The sequence below is a fragment of the Mus musculus genome, chromosome 6 (genome assembly GCF_000001635.26).
Source record: "Mus musculus strain C57BL/6J chromosome 6, GRCm38.p6 C57BL/6J".
Lineage (NCBI taxonomy): Eukaryota > Metazoa > Chordata > Mammalia > Rodentia > Muridae > Mus > Mus musculus.
The window spans coordinates 92,037,748-92,056,776 of NC_000072.6; the positions used below are offsets into that span (position 1 = coordinate 92,037,748).

General features: G+C 49.0%; 1 protein-coding gene across 2 annotated transcripts in view; it reads left to right on the plus strand.

The window, feature by feature from the left end:
* Fgd5 (FYVE, RhoGEF and PH domain containing 5) overlaps positions 1-19,029 on the plus strand; it is a 97,179-nt gene that overhangs the window by 58,921 nt on the left and 19,229 nt on the right. Inside the window, exons 4-10 of one of the 2 annotated variants that reach the window (XM_006506000.4) lie at positions 278-336; positions 440-470; positions 12,259-12,419; positions 12,643-12,802; positions 13,330-13,420; positions 15,480-15,530; positions 16,064-16,122. In XM_006506000.4, coding sequence (XP_006506063.1) covers positions 278-336; positions 440-470; positions 12,259-12,419; positions 12,643-12,802; positions 13,330-13,420; positions 15,480-15,530; positions 16,064-16,122 — 612 coding nt within the window. The remainder of the gene's footprint in view (positions 1-277; positions 337-439; positions 471-12,258; positions 12,420-12,642; positions 12,803-13,329; positions 13,421-15,479; positions 15,531-16,063; positions 16,123-19,029) is intronic. The other variant, NM_172731.3, reaches the window with a different exon arrangement.

Consider the following 19,029-nt stretch of genomic DNA (forward strand, 5'->3'; position numbering starts at 1 on the left):
GGTGGGACAGGATGCTAGAGCCAAATTCGTGCCACCCTCACAGGGGCATTTCCTGAGCACTGAGTCAAACACCATGCAGGGCATTTGTTCTGCAGCCTTCTGGGTAGATACTTTTCATGGCCACGTGCATAGATGAGGAAACTAAGGATCAATGAGTCATTTGCTGGTGGTCACTCTGGTTGTGACAAACACTCAGACCCACCTCTGATAGCAAGGTCACTTTCAGGGTTGTCTTCTCAGCTACCAACCCTGCTCATCACTGTGTTTTCCCCCACAGGGTGAAGGACAGTCTAGAGCCCTTGTCATCGCTCAGGAGCTGCTGTCTTCAGAGAAAGCGTGAGTGCCCCAGCAGCTGCCCATGGCTTATACACTAAGCCCTGCCCCTCCTAGCTTGGCCAGGATGCAGTTAATGCAGACCCATGCCTCTTTCCTTCCACAGATATGTGCAGATGTTGCAGCACTTAAGCCTGGTGAGTTCATCATTTTGATTGTCTCTAATGAATTGTCCCTTTACAGGGCTGGACTCTGAGAGGCAGAAATCAGGGAGCAGACAGGGGTGACTACATTTATAGGCTTAGTGGCTCAGGCTCTGGGCCAGGCTTTTCAGGGAAGCCTGGCCGGTTGATGGATGTACTGGGCAGGATGCCTCCCTGCCTGGGTGGGGTGGGAGCTCTGGCAGAAGGCTCTGGGAGGACGTTTGAGGATAGATGGGGGTGTCGAGGGCAGTTTGTGTGTTTGTTTCTGTGGTGGTGGGGATGGAACCTATGACTCACAGCATGCCAGGTGAGTAAGCATTCCACCACTGTGCCCAAACTCCATGCATGTGCCTTATCTTTGGGTCCTTATGTGGATCGTGATGTGCCTGCACAATGCCAGTTGTTCAGGGAACCAAGGGGTCTTCTCAGTCACCCTGGTCTCCTCTCTAGGAGCTCTCCAGAGACAAAAGCAAGAAGAAATCATTGAGGGTGCAGGGGGGACACCATGAATATGGAGCATTTGAGCAGGTTTCCGTGGGGAGATGGCTTCGGTTCAGGCTGGGTCCCAGGGAAGGCTGCATGCAGCAAAGATGACAGAATGGGGTGTTTTAGGCCTTGTGACAGCTCTCCCAAATGTGTGAGGAGTCACAGCCCCACCGCAGTTCTGCCTTGGTCCTTGATTCCCTGGCTTCATCTCATGCAATGTCAGAGCCATCTGCGGCCACTTTAAACATTTAGCAGGTAGTGATGTATAAGCTCAGAGGACAAGAACGTGACTAGGCCCAGGTCACATAGTGATGGAGCCAAGGTAGAAATGGGCTTTCCTAACACGTACGCCACTCTTCTCGTGTATGATCCAGTCTGCAGAGCAAAGCACCATTTCCCAGTGTCCTGCACCAAGCCAGGTCCCTGGGTGAGCCAGTTAAACTCCACACTGCTGTGCTATCCCCATGTGAGCAGGAAGACGTCCCGTCTCTGAGTGGAGAACAGAACAGTCTTCTGATTTAGCATGGACGCTGTTTGGGATTCCAGTTCTGTGTGTTATTAAACCTAAAAGCTCCCAAAACTTAAGTATCCCAGACCTTCCCGCTTCACTCCTAAAAGGTGGCTCAGCAAGGCAGGGAAGAATGGAGCCCTGAATTCTGCTCCCTTGCCTGCTCCTGCCTGGCAGCTTCACACAGGCTGGGTACTCTCTTCTGTCCTTCCAGAACCCGGTCACCAAAGCTTCCACCCTCCTGTACATCCATCAGTGTCCTACCCAGCCAGATGACTTTGGCCACTCATCTCCCTCATCCCCAAGGCACCACATGCCACAACCACATGGCCATTCACCATAGTCCACCCACTACTCCATTATCCATCAGCCATCTAACCATCGGTGTACTGCTCCATCTCTCTACCTCTGTGCCAGCGACTCACCAATCCATCTTTCCTTTCATCCATCCGTCTGTCCATCCAACCATACTTCCCTTCTTTCCCCATCCACCCACTCATCTCTTCCTTTATCCATTTATCCATTTGTTTATCCATCCATCCTTCCCTCTCTTCCTCATTCATTGTCAATCCATCTGTCAATGAATCTGTTGGTTCATTCATTCTCCCCAAGTACCCTCTTCTCATTCTCTCCCCTCCCCCATTCACTCTGAAATATTATAGACTGTTTGGTTGCCATTGTTACTGAAATAGGCCTTGGAGCCCCAAAGATGAAAAAGTCCCCATATTTACTCTTGAGTAGGTCTCAGTGCGGTGTGTGTGTGTGTGTGTGTGTGTCCCCTACACATATGTGAGTATGCTTCTGTGTGTGCATGTGTGTAGGCCTAAAGTTGAGTCATTTTCCATCTTTTATTTATTGAGAGAGGCTCTCTCACTGAACCCCATGCTTACCAATTCTAGCTATTCTTGCTAGCTGATTCACCCCGGGGATCCCTTGTCTTCTGTTTCTCAAGTGCTGGGATTGCAGGTGACCATGGCAGCTGCTCGACTTTAATGTAGGTTCCAGGGATCTAAATTCTAGTCTTTAGGCTCTACCATAAGCATTTTACCCATGAGCCATTTCCTCGGCCTGACAAATGTCATTTTTGTTAAAGGAGAGGATGGAGGTGGGGAGATGCCACACTTATGTCTCTCAGCATAAATAGAATTTGCACAGCCATGTTTTTTGTGCAGAATCTACATGAGCATGATGAGAGCAGGCTTTCCAGTTTGCAATCCAGGAAGGCTTATAGGAAAGGTGCCATAAACATGGACTTGGAGGGAGAGATTCTACCAGGTGCAGAAGGTGGAGTGATCAGCCTGGGCAGGTGCATGGAACCTGAAGATATATGACGTGGGGTTGAGTGGTATATCGACTATGCAGTTAACTGTGGCTGTCTCAAAGAGGCAGAAAGTCAAAATGGGGGTCAGGGAAGGACCCAAAAACAAGATGAGCAGGTTGCAAGGCCCCGACAGTGCTGTCTTGGGGCTTATGGTTTTCCTCGTGTGTGAGGACTTGGTGTTTTGAACAGCACTGGTCTCAGTCACCTTTGTTTCTGTTTACTCACTTGTAATGAGATTTCACCTAGTAGAAGCTGATAGTTGCTCCCAGGGGTCCCTCCCCCAAACAAAGGCTCTCTAGACTGCCAGTGGGAAAGTGTCTGCTATCAGATCCCCTGAAAGAAGTTCTAGAACCCAAAAGAACTGGTGTCTGGCCCATGCACCACTTGGCACCTCCTTCTACACTTCTTCTGCGCTCCATCTTTCCTCTGCCTTCTGGCTGCCCCTAAACTGCTGTGGTGGGGTGTCCTCTTCCATCGCTTGATGCTCAGTGTCTTCTCTTCACTCAGGTCTCAGCCCAGGGGTCACCAGGGAACAAGCATGTCCAGGACTCAATGATATGGAGTAGCATGCTACTACTATGCTCAAAGTTCCCATGCCATCTTTCCCACAGGTCTCAGTGAAGTCCCCATGTCATCTTGTTTTCAGACCCTCTATCCCAGAGATTTTCACAAGGCTTGATGAGAAACTCATCTCTGCTCAGCAGCATCTGGGCCCTAACCCAGAAGATTCAAAGACCAGTAGTAACTTGATGGTTGGGGACTATAGTCTCCTGTAGGTGTCTTCTTGTACATGTCTGGTGGCAGATGGTAGCTACTGTCTGGGGCCTCATCTGGGCCTATGGCCAACAAACTTACCTATGCTCTCTCCTCGTGGTATCCAAATAGGCAAGTCTGGACTTCCTCCCAGCCAGTGGCTGGATGCCAAGAGTGATTGTCCCAAGAGAAAGCCCAGAGGAAGTGCGTGCCATTTTTATGGCCAAGGCTTGGAAGTCACGTAGCGCCACTTCCGCCATACTCCACTAGTGGAGACAGTTACAGAGGTCCACCCAAGTTCAAGGGCAAGGGATATAATCTGTACCCTCAGTGGGAGGATTATCAAGCACACATTGCATAAATATCCTGTAGGAGATACTGTTGTGGTCATTTTTGGAAAACATAATTCACCATAGACGCCTTTTCAAAAATGATTTTGTGTCTCTTAGGAACTGTGTTTGATTTCTAGTAACAAAACTTCAAATATGGCAGCTTAAGTCGCTTAGAGGTTATCCTCATGTGGAGGATCTTCCACGGCTCGGAAGCTGCTTGCATTTCACAGGTTCCTCATGAACACGGATAGCTGCTGTACCCCTAACCTCATACCCATATCACATCCGACCCCCACATCATATATCTCTCAGGCAGAAAAAAAGGAAAGGAGAAAAACAAGTTTCAGACTCCCGGCAGGGGCTGGTTCTCTTGAAGATGCCTAGGGCATCGCTGGACAGTTTTCTCCTGTTGCCTGTCAGTGCCTCGGGTAGCCAGAGCAAATAGGAGTTGGTGGTCAAAGCTAAGTACAACTCACTGGCCCTACTTCTTTGTGTCCATGATGGAGCTCAGCTGGGAAGGGGACAGTAGATGCTCCAGAAAAGCCCTCCCTGTTCCCAGTCAGCAAGGGGGGGAGGGGGCCTCCTGCTTTACACAGATAGAATCTGTGCATAGCTGAGAAGAGCTTCCCTCAGGGCAGTGATTTGGCAGCTTCCGCTTCCTTTAGCATTTGGCAGCAGTCAGTGTTGGCAGCAGAAGCAGGTGGACACCCCCGCGCGCACACACACACACACACACACACACACACACACACACACACACCAATGCTACTCTCCTGCCTCAAGTCAGATCTCTGATGTAGACCTAGGAAGTGGAAGTGGGTGTTGTTTCTTAAAGAAAATAGAAGGCTTCAGACTGAAGAGATTGACCCAGTGGTTAAGAGCACCTGTTGCTCTTGCAGAGGAACTTGGGGTTCAGTTCTCAGCACCCACATTGGGGTTCACGACTATCTGTAATTCTAGTTCCTGGGGATCCTATGCTCTCTTCTGGCCATTCTGGCAGTGCATGCACATGCTATGCAGACTACAAGCTGCATTTAAAAAAAAAAAAAAGGAAGAAGCGAAGGAGGGAGGGAAGGGTGAGCTCATAAAAAGGCAGGTGAGATGAAACTGTGCCTCAGGAGAGTTAGAGGCTCACAGTCACAGGCAGCCATGACAAGTCCCTGAGGTGAACATTCAGAGAGATAGCCGTCACCTATGGTGTAATTAGGGACCTGGAGGAAGAGAGGCAGGTCCTTCACTTCTTCTGTCCCCAGAATATAGGAGAGTTTCACATCATACCAGGGCAGCATCAGCAGAAAGGAAGAACCTTCAATCTCATAGGGCAAGGGAGTTTTGACTCTTGTGGGTTTGAGGTGTGTGTGGTGGGAGATAAGTTCCAAAACCCAGCCTGTGCACTAGAAGCCAATGAGGCACTGATAAATTTAGCTGTAACGCAAGGCTGACTTGGATCTGAGCAGTGGGAAGGGATAGACTTTACATGCAGATGCTGTGGGCAGGGAGATAACTCAACTCTGTGAGAACTGCAAGCTTACAGTTGCTCTCTGTTCTTGGCCCTCAGAGAGAGACTGCAGCCACTGTAGCCTGTTTAGGGACAGGGAGCAGGACATAGCTGATCTGTAATCAGACACTGAGGAATTCTCAGCCCTATGGCAGCAGCTTTGGTTATACCTCCCAGGTCCTGGAATTCCCCAGCTCTTGTCAGTGGCTGGTGTGATAACTGCTGGCCCAGTGTATCTAAGACTCTTCACCGTTAAGGTCATCGATACTGCTGCTACCATCACTATCGCTGGTCACTCCCACTGCCCCTTCAAACGGCTGCTCTGCTGAAACTCTCACAGGTGATGTGAGCTCCAGGCTCTGCCACCAATTCTGTCTTCATCTCTTCTGCTCCCCTTGAAGCCCAAAGCCATGGGTACCCTCAGATAGCCATCGTTTCTAGGGCTCAGCCTCATGACTCACTCTTCTGTGGCTGTGGGTGCTACCGCTGGCTGGGCACTGCCTCTCTCTGCCTTACAGGTGGGGCATCACAGGAGGGCATTTCTAGTGGCTCTCCAGTGACCTGGACAGTCTGTTTCTATAGCCAGAGAGGTGTTAGCATCAACCACAGCAGACCTTCACGTAAATGGATCACTGTGCTTACACAAGTCACACCAGTCTCAGCCTCTAAACCCTGGGAAGGCTCTCACTCTCTGGCGTGCTGGGAAATGGTTCAGGGTCTGATAGCATTCATGAGACTGGTGATTGGAAACGTCCTTGGTAAATGTCTTTTTTCAAAGAAAGATTTATTTATTATATTTATGTGAATACACTGTAGCTGTTTTTAGACACACCAGAAGAGGGCATCAGATTCTATTACAGATGGTTGTGAGGCACCATGTGGTTGCTGGGAATTGAACTCAGGACCTTTGGAAGAGCAATCAGTGCCCTTAACCACTGAGCCATCTCTCCAGCCCCCTTAGTAAACTTTAAGACACAGCTTAAGGCTGTTATGGCTGTGGCTGCATGTACAGGAGCTCAACTTCGGTAGCCACAATCATCTTGTGGCTTCCTCATGGGGGTCTCTGGGCTGCTTGGTGCTTGGCAGACTGGCAATTTGATTGACAGTTCTCTGCTCAAGATAGCCAGGACATCCACTGAGCACACCGCCTACCAGGGAGTCAAGTAGTCCATCTCATTTGTTTACGGGAAGATAAACATCAATAGGACTTAAAATATGAACTTGTTGAAAGCATTGTTTTAGCTATGTTTAGTGTGCTTTCAACAATGCTCACCTCCTGCCCAGCACCCCAAAGACACGTGAACTCCCCTTACCTGTCTCATTCCCAGGGTGGAAGCTTAATAGACAGCTTCTGAGCCACAGGCTCTCCATAGCTACCTCCTTTCTTCCAAAGCCACAGTGATGGGCAGAAGACCTTCCAAGGGCAGGTGGCCAGACCTTCCTCTCCTGTACTGTCTCACACTTCTTATTGTCCCTGGTACCTTGCTGGTTGGGCAATACCCCACCCCAGGCATTTGTTGGCCCGTTCCAGTAGGTTTTCAGAATTCTTCCTAGCGTGACCCCTCCTTCAGAGCACAGCACTCTTTGGCTTCCTCACGTTTGTGGTTCCCCAGACTCCTGCTGCTGCTGGTTTCCTGGTTCTGTTGTGGGAAGATGCATTTCTTTGGTTTTCTTAGATGGATTGAGACTTCTGTTATAGCCTAGCACAAGGCCACCATGGGCTGGGGACTGCGCCATTTGTCGTTTGTGTTTTGGCTCAGGTGTGACCTCTGTTCCCATCTCTCTTTGGGGGCTGTGTTGCTTGAGCCCTCTGAAGTTGGTGCATTTTTTAGTGGACCTCTCTGGCTGGGCATCTGTCCCATGCTCTCCCTCATAGAGTGGGTGTCCTCTTTGGAAGTAATGCCTATAAGGACAGCCATGAACACAGGGCAGGACACTTCTGAAGTATCCAGCCCAGCTTTCCAGGTGTAGGGGAAGGAGTCTCAGAGGAAGGTATATCTAGTAGCCAGGGAAGGAAAGCTCGCCACTGCAGTGATCAAGATGTGCACAGGCCTTATAGCCAGCTGGGGTGAGCATGTTGGGACTTGAGAGATGTTCCCAGCCAGGTGGAGGATGTTATGAGAGGGGAAACTGAGAAAGCTGAGGCCAGCAGGAAAAGGAAAGATAGAGAGCCTTCATGCCATATGTAGCTTCATCCCAAGGGAGTGTCTGGGAAGCTGTTGGTGACTCCAGGAAGAAATGCTGTGGCATGCTGGAAAGGCCACCGACTGTGTGCCCTTAGTGACTAGGTATGTGGTGAGAGGCTGGGCTGATCCCAGGGAGTTAGGGGCTCTAGAGCGGCCATGCAAGCAAACATTCTATGAAGTTAGGGACTCCAGAAGAAGACCCAAGCACAGTGAAGACCGGACATGGCTGGGGAAGGGGACGTGGTCTCTCCAGGGAAGTCATGGGTAAGTCAGGGCTTGGGTACCCTGGGCAGGACGTAGGTTTTGGCTGAGGCCACGAGGAGATAATGTGATTCAGGTTTTGTGGGTCTCCAGTGGAGAACACTGTCCCCTCTCCCAGGTGGTGTGAACCGCAGTGAAGTATCTGTACTCTCCTGGACAGGGCTGACCCCCTTGGGTCACCCTCTCAGGGTGCTCAAGGCAAACTCGGGGTCTGCAGGACTCTGATGTCAGGACGGTTATGAGTTTATTATCAGAATTGTCTGGCATTGTCTTCCCAACCACCCCCCATCTGTGCTCCTTCCCCTCCGTAGGCCAAGTCAGTGTCCAAGGTGACAGGTATGACAGGGTTGGTGACTGCTATGTGCCAACCCTTCACATGTTGTCTCAATTGGTTGCACATTATATATCCATAAGAGATAGCAGAGTAACAGGCCTAGATACTGCGTCTCAGAAGTGAGTGACTTTCCCTGGGTCACACAGCTGGGGTGAAGTAGTACTATGGTTTTCTAACTATAGAGCCCTGGGAAGGAAAGTGGTGTTCCTCTAACCTGGAGGAATGACGTCAGGGAAAACTTTCTGAGGAGATGGGTCTTAACCAGCAGAAAGCAGGGACAAACCTGAGGGAACAACTCCCGAGGGAGGGTGGTGAAGACATTGAACCATCTAGGAAGTCTCTTCATGTCATATGTCAGCTCTCAACGGGACACAGAGCCCTAGTGACTCAGGTGGGCAGGCATAGGGAAGAAAGTTAAGGAAGGATGCCCTAGTGGGGTTGAGTGGCAGTGGGAAATTCTGTGGACCAAAGGTTAACCCAGACAACCTCCTTTTACCACTATGGCTATCTCCTGCTTATCTTGCCTCCCTGCCTGTGGTTACTGTTAGGACATTTTTGTTATTTTTATTGTGGTCATTTTGAGACAGGCTCTCAATGTGTTGCCCAAGCTGTCCTTGAACTCATGATCCCCTACCTCGGCCTCCTAATGTGTGCTTCACTGTATCCTGCTAGGAAATATGTTTTAATTGAGCAGGTAAAACCTTCCTTCTAGCCGGGGAGTGGGTGGTGGTGCGTGCCTGTAATCCTAGCACTTGGGAGGTAGAGGCAGGCGGGTTTCTGAGTTCGAGGCCAGCCAGGTCTACAGAGTGAGTTCCAGGACAGGTAGGACTACACAGAGAAAACCTGTCTTGAAAAACGGAAAACAAAAACAAAAATACCTCCTTCTGTCTTTTGAGTCTTGCTGTCTCTTCTAGGCATCCTGAGATCACTGACATCTTGGAAGTTTTAGGGGGGACACATTTTAGCTCAACAAGGAACCATGATTGCTCTCTCCATGGTTAGCAAGGGATGAAGTGGGAGCCACGGGGAGACCCATGGAGAAGGTCGGGGCCTGAGTAGGTGCTATTGCCTCCTGTGTGTTCATGCCGCCCTTCCTCCATGACCCTGAATGATGAGGCAGTAGGTGACCTTTGGAGGGTTTAGGAAACAGTAAAAAAAGAAGAAAGAAAGAAAGAAAGAAAGAAAGAAAGAAAGAAAGAAAGAAAGAAAGAAAGAAAGAAAGAAAGAAAGAAGGTAAGTACAGTATTCCAATTTGGCCCCCATCACTGAGGAGAGTCTGAAAATTGTTTGCTTTTAAAAACATTCTTGTAGCTTGCCTATATTAAGTGAATTAATTTTAACAATAAAGCTCATGTATGTGTGTAAGAAGACAGATACAACTTCCATCATTCCAAAAAATGTCTGTCCCTGCCAATGACAGAGGTCCCCAGGGTATATGCATTAGTGCTCCTTGACATCTAGTTTGTATTTTTTTTTTTAAGATTTATTTTATGTATGTGAGTACACTGTAGCTGTCTTCAGACACATCAGAAGAGTGCATCGGATCCCATTACAGATGGTTGTGAGCCACCATATGGTTGCTGGGAATTGAACTCAGGACCTCTGGGAGAGCAGTCAGTACTCTTAACCACTGAGTCATCTCTCCAGCCCTAGTTTGTATTTTCTATAAATGTACATGTTCTGGGCATTTAATTTAAATGGAATCTTAAGCTATAGTCTCTCTGGTTGGTTTTTTTCCCCCTAGCATATGCTGTCAGGGCTCCTCCCTCTTTGCACGTGTTGGTATTTCATCCATTTAAAGCTGAGTCGTAGTCCTTGGTGAATGTACCCCAGCCTGTACCTTTACCAGAGGATGGGCGTTTGGGTTCTTACTTGTGTGTAATGGTAAGCTGCAGGGAGCATGTGTGTCTACAGTTCTCTTGGGCTGGCTCCTGGGTCTCACAGTGACTCTGTAACCTTTTGAGGGACCACATGGTTTTTCCTAGAGTCTTATTTCCATTCACCCTGCATTTAAAAGGGCAATAGACCGAAGAAATGATTCCATCACCCAAGTCTTCAAGTCCTGCTTCATGAGTCAGTGAGTCTGTGGGAGTTACTTAAAGGAATATGACTGACTCAGGATCGGCTGCATCACTGAAAATTCTCACCCAAGAGTGGGCAATGACTCTTAGAAGCTGCTTTACCAGAGTCTCCTGCTTGCAGATAGATTTACCACTGAAGAGTCTCTGCTCCCTGTCCATCATTTACAGCTTCCATGTGCCTTATATATTTGTTTTGTTTTGTTTTGTTTTGTTTGAGACAGGGTTTCTCTATGTAGCCCTGGCTGTCCTGGAACTCACTCTGTAGACCAGGCTGGCCTCGAACTCAGAAATTCGCCTGTCTCTGCCTCCCAAGTGCTGGCAGTAAAGGCGTGCACCGCCACGCCCGGCTGTTTCTTGAGTTTTAAGAGCTGTATGAGGATCCCGCAGAAGGGAGTTGCTCAGTGCAGGGGATGCAGGTACACACCCTCATCCCATAGACCTCCACAGTCTCTACTCCTTGTAATGCCAGTTACTGTGAGCCTGTGGCAGCTGGCCTGGCAGGTGTGGGCTCGGTTTTGCATGTTTCCCTAAGGACACGTGGTACAGAGCATCTTTCCTTGAGCTCCTTGACCATCTGTACATGATTCTTTGGAGACTTGTCATTTAAAGATAAATAAGTCTATTATCAAACAGGATTTACAAATATTTTCTCTCATTCTCTAGGTCTTCTTTACTCCCTTTTCAAACTCCACCCATCTGTCTATCCATCCATCCATCCATCCATCCATCCATCCATCCATCCGTATTAGATGGAACCCAGTATCTTGATGGAACCCAGTATCTTAAGTATGCTAAACAAGTGCTCTACCACTGAGCTATGTTCCAATCCTCAACTTTACCCTCTTGATACTGGTTAGAGTGTATTAAAAAAGCAGTCTAAGAGAGCCATGAGGAGCAAGCCACTAAGCAGCACTCCTCCATGGCCTCTGCTTCAGTTCCTGCCTCCAGGTTCCTACCCTAACTTTTCCAGATGATGGACTGTAAGCTGTAAATTGAAAGAAACCTTTTCTCCCCAGGTTGCTTCTGGTCATGATTTCCTTACAATAAGAGAAAACAAACTCCGACAGGTGGCAAAGCGTGATCTTCAAATCATGCATAGCAAGGGATAGCAGCCACTAGTGCTAAAGTAATGTTTTAATTATGTTCTGTGAGAAAAACTGTGAGTTTCCTCTGCCCTCCCCCTCCCCCATCCTTATGGTGCTGTGAGTTGATGCCTATGTATGGTCTAAGGGGAAAAAGTGACGAAGGGCATGTCAGGCTCCTGTGAGTTCACTTTGGTACTCTTGCACTTTGGGGTCACAGGCACCTGCTGTGGGCTTTCTTTCTTTCTTTCTTTCTTTCTTTCTTTCTTTCTTTCTTTCTTTCTTTCTTTCTTTCTTTCTTCCTTTCTTTCTGTGTATATGTGTGTTGGGGGGGGGGCGCTTCTCATGTAGCCTAAACTGGCCTCAAACTCTATGTAGCCCAAGATAACCTTGAACTTCTGTTCTACCATAATCTTCTATTTTAAAATTTTTAAATTATACTTTCGTGTGTTTTTATATTGTGTCTGAGTGTTATGAGAGTGTATGTGTGTATACACACTCATGTCACTGAACACATGTGGAGATCAGAGGACAGCTAATGGGAGTCAGTTTTCGTCTTCCAATCTGTGGGTCTCAGGGATTGAACTTGCCATGCTTGGCAACAGGTGTCTTAACCCACTAAGCCATCCCATTGGTCCTGCTCTGGCTTCTTACAGTTCTTTTTTGAGAAACTAGAAAGCAAGGACTTTGCATTTTCTTAGAGAAGGAATTGATGACTAACTCCCTGTCTTGTAAAAGAAAGGCATCAGCATGGCACTGCTCTGTGTAAACAAACAAAAAAAAAAAGACAGCCCTGCACCAAGCAGGTACAAGCTGGCCTTCCTGGTCCACAGGTGACAGTGTGGAGCCAATGACACTGGCCTCAGCTCTTGCAGCTGCACAGGTCAAAGATCTGGAGCCTCAAGGGCCCTCCATGCGTAACAGGCCTCTGGGGTTGCAGGATTTCCATGGAGCCGTCCTGAGGGCCTTGGAGAACGTAGAGCAAGAGGGCAGAGAGCCACTGGCCCAGGAGGAGCTGCGGCAGGGCCTGCGGGAGCTCCCAGCTATCTGTGACCTTCACCAGGGCATCCTGGAGAGCCTGGAGCAGAGGCTGGGGGATTGGTGAGCAGCCTGGGGTCCCACACCCCACTTATGCCACCTAGGGGTGGGGGGAACAGACGAAAACCTCCACAAATACAAAACGCTGACTCCAGGGGACAAACAGGGAGCCCAGCGACAGGTGGTAAGTTGTGTGTGCCCCAAGCGAAACAGCCTTTAGAACCCCACCTCTCACCCTTCACTCATCCCAAGGCTGACTTCTCACTGCCTGTCCTCTCCCTAACAGTGGGGAGGGCCAGCCGCAGGTGGCCGACATCTTCCTGGCCCAGGAACAGGAGTTCGAGCATCATGCCGCACACATCCTGCAATTTGACAGGTACCTGGGGCTGCTCGCTGAGAGCTGCCTGCTCTCACCCCGGCTAGCCACCACGGTCCGGGAGTTTGAGGTGAGTACCAGGTCTTTAGAGACTCTGCCATAAAGATGCACTGGGGCCCAGGCAGGGGGACATGGAGAGACTTAAAAGAAGTAAATGAGACATACAGGAGGAATGAGCTAGGCAGTAGGTGGGGAGACCCAGCAGAAACTAGAATGCCCACCCGACAGGAGGGGAACCCAGAACAGAGTGACCCCTGCTGGGCAGTAGGTGTGGTAGGCCACAAGAGAGTCCTGCAACTAGTTCTCCCATCACTATCAACCAAGCAGGGAGATAACCCAGCCAGAGGATAACCAAGGAAATGGTTAGCCCAAACTGGAAGCCTAGCTTCTGAGATTGCAAAGGGGACCTTACCTCTGTTACTAATGTCAGACACAATAGGGCCTCAGAGAAGTGACTTATTGAGCCTGACTATGAACCTGGAGGGATGATCCGGAAGGGCTTCCTGGTGGAAGACGACCTGGGTCTGACAATGTGGGAGATGAAGGGTGCCTGTGGGCGGTGGGGTCTCTGACTGCATCTCTCCTCCCCTCCTCAAGCAGCAGAGTTCACAAGGGGGTGGCCAGAGCATGAAGCATCGTATGCTGCGTGTGGTCCAGCGCCTCTTCCAGTACCAAGTGCTGCTCACTGGTGAGCCATCTGGGTCACAGGCGGACTGAGGTGGGGTAACGTGGGACAAGAACTTCCCTTCATGTATGTAAGCAGGTGTAGGGAAAATGGCACTACTCAGATACCCAGGGCCCCACAGATTCAACTTTGCTTCAGTGGCTCTCCCGTCCCCAAACCTAGAAACCGAGTGACATTCTCACTGTGCATTTCCTAAATCAGCTGACATTTTACAGAAGCTGCCTTCCTAGGTGAGAATAATGGACGTTCCTCCTCAGGCCCGTGGCACCCCTGTGGCTTTGCTGCATACTACCTCTCGAGACCTGTCCTTCCCAGCTCTGTGAAAGGTCTCCAGCCTCCCTCCCGCCTTCTGTCCCTTCGCCACTCTGGCTGCCTCTTCTCTTTACCCTATCAGTGAATATAACTGTCTTCGTCACTATTCTACTGCTGTGAAGGGACACCATTGCCAAGACAGCTCTTATAAGAGAGATTTAATTAGAGGCTGGTTTACAGTTTCCAGAGGTTTAGTCCATTATCATCATGGCAGGACGTATGGAGGACATGGTGCTGAAGTATCTCAGAGCTGGTCGCTGATCTGCAGGCAGGCAGGCAGGCAGGCAGGCACTTGGCTTGGCATGGACTTTTGAGCCATCAAAGATCACCTCCAATAACACACTTCCTCTAACAAGGCCACACCTCAGGATCCTTCTAATCCTTCCAAATAGTGCCACTCCCTGCTGACCAGGCATCCAAACATACAAGCCTATGGCGAGGGGTGGGGGAGGTCATTCTCATTCAAACCGCCACAGTGACCTCCCAGGGCCCAACCTCAGGCCCTCAGTCTCTGCCTCATAGATCCCCCCACACCTCTGTGCTGAGCCCCACTCACTGTGTACAGCCTCCCACATAGAATCAGTCCCTATCCTGTTTCTGAGACTCCCATGGGTGTCCTTCTGACCCCCCGTGGGGCAGGGCACATGCAGTTTCACGGGTCACAAGGAAATTGTGCTGGGTTTGAGGTCAAGAGAATCTGCTTTTTCAATTGATGAAGTAGCCACTGGGCCCTGCCAGTGTCCCAGCCCTGGCAGTGGCAGCAAATGACAGTTCAAATGGAGAGATTCAACACTATGACAAGGCATGGGCTTAGCATATGCCAGGCCCTGAGTCCATCTCCAGCACCAATGATTTTATATCTAAATATGCAAATATATTAAAACACATGAATATATAATATCTGTGTTGAAAATGCTACCAAAAAACAAGTTACAGGGTTAGGGAAGGGGGCTGATATGTAAGATACAGCAGAGAAGACCTCTCCAAGGAGGTGAGATGGAACAAAGATGTGAGAAAAGAAATGGTACAAAGCTCTAGAAAACATGATGAGGTCCAAGGGTAGGAACAAGCTTGGGATGTTCAAGGAGCAGCAAGACTGCCTGTATGGCCAGGAGCAAGGCAGAGGGTTGCTAGCAGGGTTAGGACCACATCAGGGGTCCTATAATATAGACATGGAGCAGCCTAGCTGAGTATATTCTGCATATGACACCTCTAAGTTATCCCCTAGAGACTCCTTCAGTCTCTTGAAATGACCTCTACCATCCTTAGCTAGGGTGTTGGGAGGGGGGCTGGGGACTCTGACAAGCAGAGGAAGAGAAGGTCATGGAGTTGGATAGTCCAGGAAGGATGCTTTGTTTAAAATATTCACTGCTCCCTTAACTGTGCCATGTTCCCTTCTGGGTTGGTGCCTCAGCCCCTACCAGGGTGGACCCACTATGATATAGTCACACTGTAATATAACGCTGTGTAGCTTGTCATATCTTGTAACCAGGAAACAGTAGACAGCAAGTACTTTCTTGTGCCTGCACCCCAGAGGTATAGCCATAACAAGCACACAGCAGATCATGAATAGATAGGGGCTGAATGAGTTAGTGACTGGTAGTGGTGGCCAGGATGCTAAGAGGGTCCTGGTCTTAGGGTGGGCTAATGTGTTGAAAAAGTGGATGCCCCAGTCTGGTGGAGGTCACCGTGGAGGGCAGGAGACTGTCTCACTGGTAAAACTGACAGTTGTTTCTCCCTCTCCCTCCAGATTATTTAAATAACCTGTGCCCGGACTCAGCAGAGTACGACAACACTCAGAGTAAGTCTGGGGAGACCCTGGAGGGAGGTCCACCTCTTCTTGTGTCTCCTGTTCACCAACACTCAAATCTACACCAGTGTCCAGTGTAGACCTAGAGCAACCCAGCTGTGTGTATACTGCATACGACACCTCTGGGGTATCTGCCAGAGATTCCTCAAGTCTCTTGAGATGACCTTTACCATCCTTAGCTGTGGGAGCCTGGGGGTCTGACCAGCAGAGGAAGAGAAGGTCACACAGTTGGGTGATCTAAGGATGCTTTGTTTAAGATGTTCACCACTCCCTTAAGCACACCATGTTCCCTTCTGGGCTGGTGCCTCAGCCCCTACCAGGTTGGACCTAGTGTAGCATAGTCAGCAGCCATGGAAACAAGGGCAGTCCTGGACGAGTTGGGGTTAGGTTCACAACCTGTTGCTATAGTGGGAAAATCTGGTGTCGTCTCATCTTCGTAGCCCACCACACAGGAGACAGAGGAGACACACAGAGAAAAGGTGGCCTAGTCCTTATAAAGCTGCTATTTGCCCTTTCCTCTCCAGGTGCTCTGACTCTCATCTCTAAAGTGACAGACCGTGCCAACGAAAGCATGGAACAGGGGGTAAGTCCCACCATTGGCTTCTTCTCCAGGGTGGAGTCTAAGGCCTGCTTCACTCTTCTCATCTGACTTGTGATACCCCATTGTCTGTCTCCTGGGGCCCTGCAAAGAGCCTTGGGTTCTGGCCTTACACTCATTGTATGAGCCTGAGGCTGAGTTCTAACTTAGTGGGAGAATTCGGCAATCCATTAGTCATGTCTGTAACTGGTATAAAAGAAGGTGATGGTGGTATGTATGCCAAGGCATTGCTCAGCAGATGTGCTGTGGCAGGTACACAGAGAACCCACAGGGAATAGGAAATGGAGTCTGGAGACACTGCTTATATAAGTCAGGCCTTGAGCTCAGCAGAGCAGTGACCATGATATAAATAACCATGGATAATGGTTAATGGAGAGGAGGGGCTGAGGGTTCAAAGGATGGAGTGCCCCAAAGTTAGGAGGAGGTAGGATCACTTGTGATGAGAGGATACACTGTGGAGGGCTCTGCATACTTGTACATGTAGATGAGAAGACAAGGAAGAAAAGGCCTGGGAGGAGGCTGGGAGTAGGAGATCTAGGGTACATCAGCTGTGTTTTGTCACTTAGTGTGACTAATAGGACTAGATCTGGAAACAGGCTAGAGCTGGCTACAGTGGGAAGCTGGAGGGACGGTTTGAATACACGGGTTAGTTGTCGGGGCTACTTCTGGGGGTTCAAACTGTCACAGTCATCCGGTCCTCTTACCTCCCCGTGAGAGGTTTGGACTTCACTCTTTGTCACTTTGGCATCCTATGCATACAGTGAGGCTTCCTCTGTGCAGCTGAGATGCTTAGAGGCCAGGACCCTGTCTGTAGCATCTGGTGGTATTCTCTACATCCTGCTTCAGGAAGTCCTGTCTCTGTTGGCATGAACATGTCTCTCCTCCTCAGGGAGAGATGAGGTCCAATACACAGTACCTATAAGAGGGATGGGGCAGCCATACTTGGCTCTCTCAAGGTGAGGCACATGCTGTGGTGAAAGACACAGGCAAGCTGCTTTGGGTGAGACACCCCTGTGCTTGATTGTCTTAACTGTACCTTAGTCCCCAGTGAGCCACACTCTACCTGCCCATTCCCAACTCCTTGGTCTCCGGTAGCAATCTCTGCACTCACCTCCCGTGAGACCAGCTTCCACTACAGTCGGCTCTGGAGATCAGGAGGTGGTTGTCTCTCTGTGCCCAGCCTTATTTCACTTAACATAGTGATCCCCAGTTCCCTTTCTTGTTTAAATGGAGGGATTTTGTTCTTTCTCAGGTTGAATCATACTCTGTTGTGTGAACGGATGGACTTTTCTTGTCTACTTCTCTGTAGACAGCATTTATGCTTCTGTTCCTATGCTGTTGAGAGCAGTGCTGTAGCAATCATGGGAACACGTGTGGATATCTATGTGAGATGCCTGCTCTGATAAAATTGCTGGATCATACAGTAGGTTTAGTGGTTTGCAGAGAGGGAGACTCCATACTTATTGCCATAAGGTGTAGCTTGCTGGGGTCCCAGCAGGGGTCTCTGTTCTCCACACTCTTTCCCCTCTTCTTCAATTCTTTCTTCTGAGGTAGGTGGTGTCTCGTGGGTCTGGTTTGTATTCCCCAGTGATGAGTGACTGACGTTGAACACTTTTGCATACACCTGTCAGCCATGTGTATGTTGTCTTTGTAGAAATGTCCATCCACAACTGCAGCCAGTTGTTATTGCTGCTGCTGTTGTGTTTTGTTCTGCCTGCCTCTGCCTCTCAGGTGCTAGGATTAAAGGCGTGTGCCACCTCTCCTAGCCCTTAGCCTAGGGTCTAACTGTACAGTTGTCACACAACCTGTCTCCAGAACGTCTTTATCTTCCCAGACTGAAACTCTGTTCTCCTTAAACACCAGTCCCACCCAGCCCCTGGTGCCCACCATGCTACTTTCTGAACATATTTTATTTTTTAGAACAAATTTTAGATTATAGAAATATTTAAGAAGATAGTGCCAAGAGTTCCCACAGGTTCTGTTGTTTCCCCATTTTTAATGTTTTCTATGAACGTGAAGCCCTGGTTGTGTTAAGAGCCAGTGTGGAAACAGCATTATTACCCATAGTTTGCATAGGCCCAATGCCCTGTTCCAGGATCCATCCCTTTTGGTTGTTACATCTTTGAAGGGTCCACGTACAGCCAGTTTCTCAGATGTTCCCTGACTTTGATGACCGTAAAGGTCTTGAGGGAGCATGGTCAGGTACCCAGTGTTGGAATCTGATGTTTTCCCCTTTATGAGACCGGATTTGTGGGTACATAGGAAGGAGATCACAAAGGCAGGATTCCATCTTGTCATGGCATGTTGTGACCCTGGTCACCTGACTGAGTTTATGTGTTCCTTTCCCACTGTCTCTGATTAAAAAAAAAAGTCACTGTGCACAGCCCACATGTAAGCAGTACAGAGAAACCTGTTCCCTCTTCTTTTAAGCTGACGACGTCCTAAGTGTTCTGGAGTCACTTGTAGGAGATGTCTCTCCCACTTCAATGATGGGTGCAGCCCACCCTCAAACATAAACAGTCCATTCATTTATGTTGGTACCAATTTACGTATATTTATTTTAGCCCATGTTGTTTTATTTATTTCTCAAATAGAGAAGGGTCAATTTCTAAACCCACAATATTGGGAATGGAAGAATTCCTTCTGCAAGAATGGTTCTGTCTGCCCTCCCCCTTGTAGGGTTTAGTCAGCCTCTTGTTAGTTCCTTTATTCTTCTGTCACTTGTTCCTCACCTCCTTAACAAGAATGTTAGGACTTTCCAGGCTCATTGGTCTTATTTCTGTCCCTGTCTTAGGATAAACTATCTCTCCAAGGTCCTTGAATGAGAGAGAGCTCAGAGGGGAAGCCCAGAAACCAAGCTCTAGGTCCAAGGCATACTGTGCTGTAGGCTCT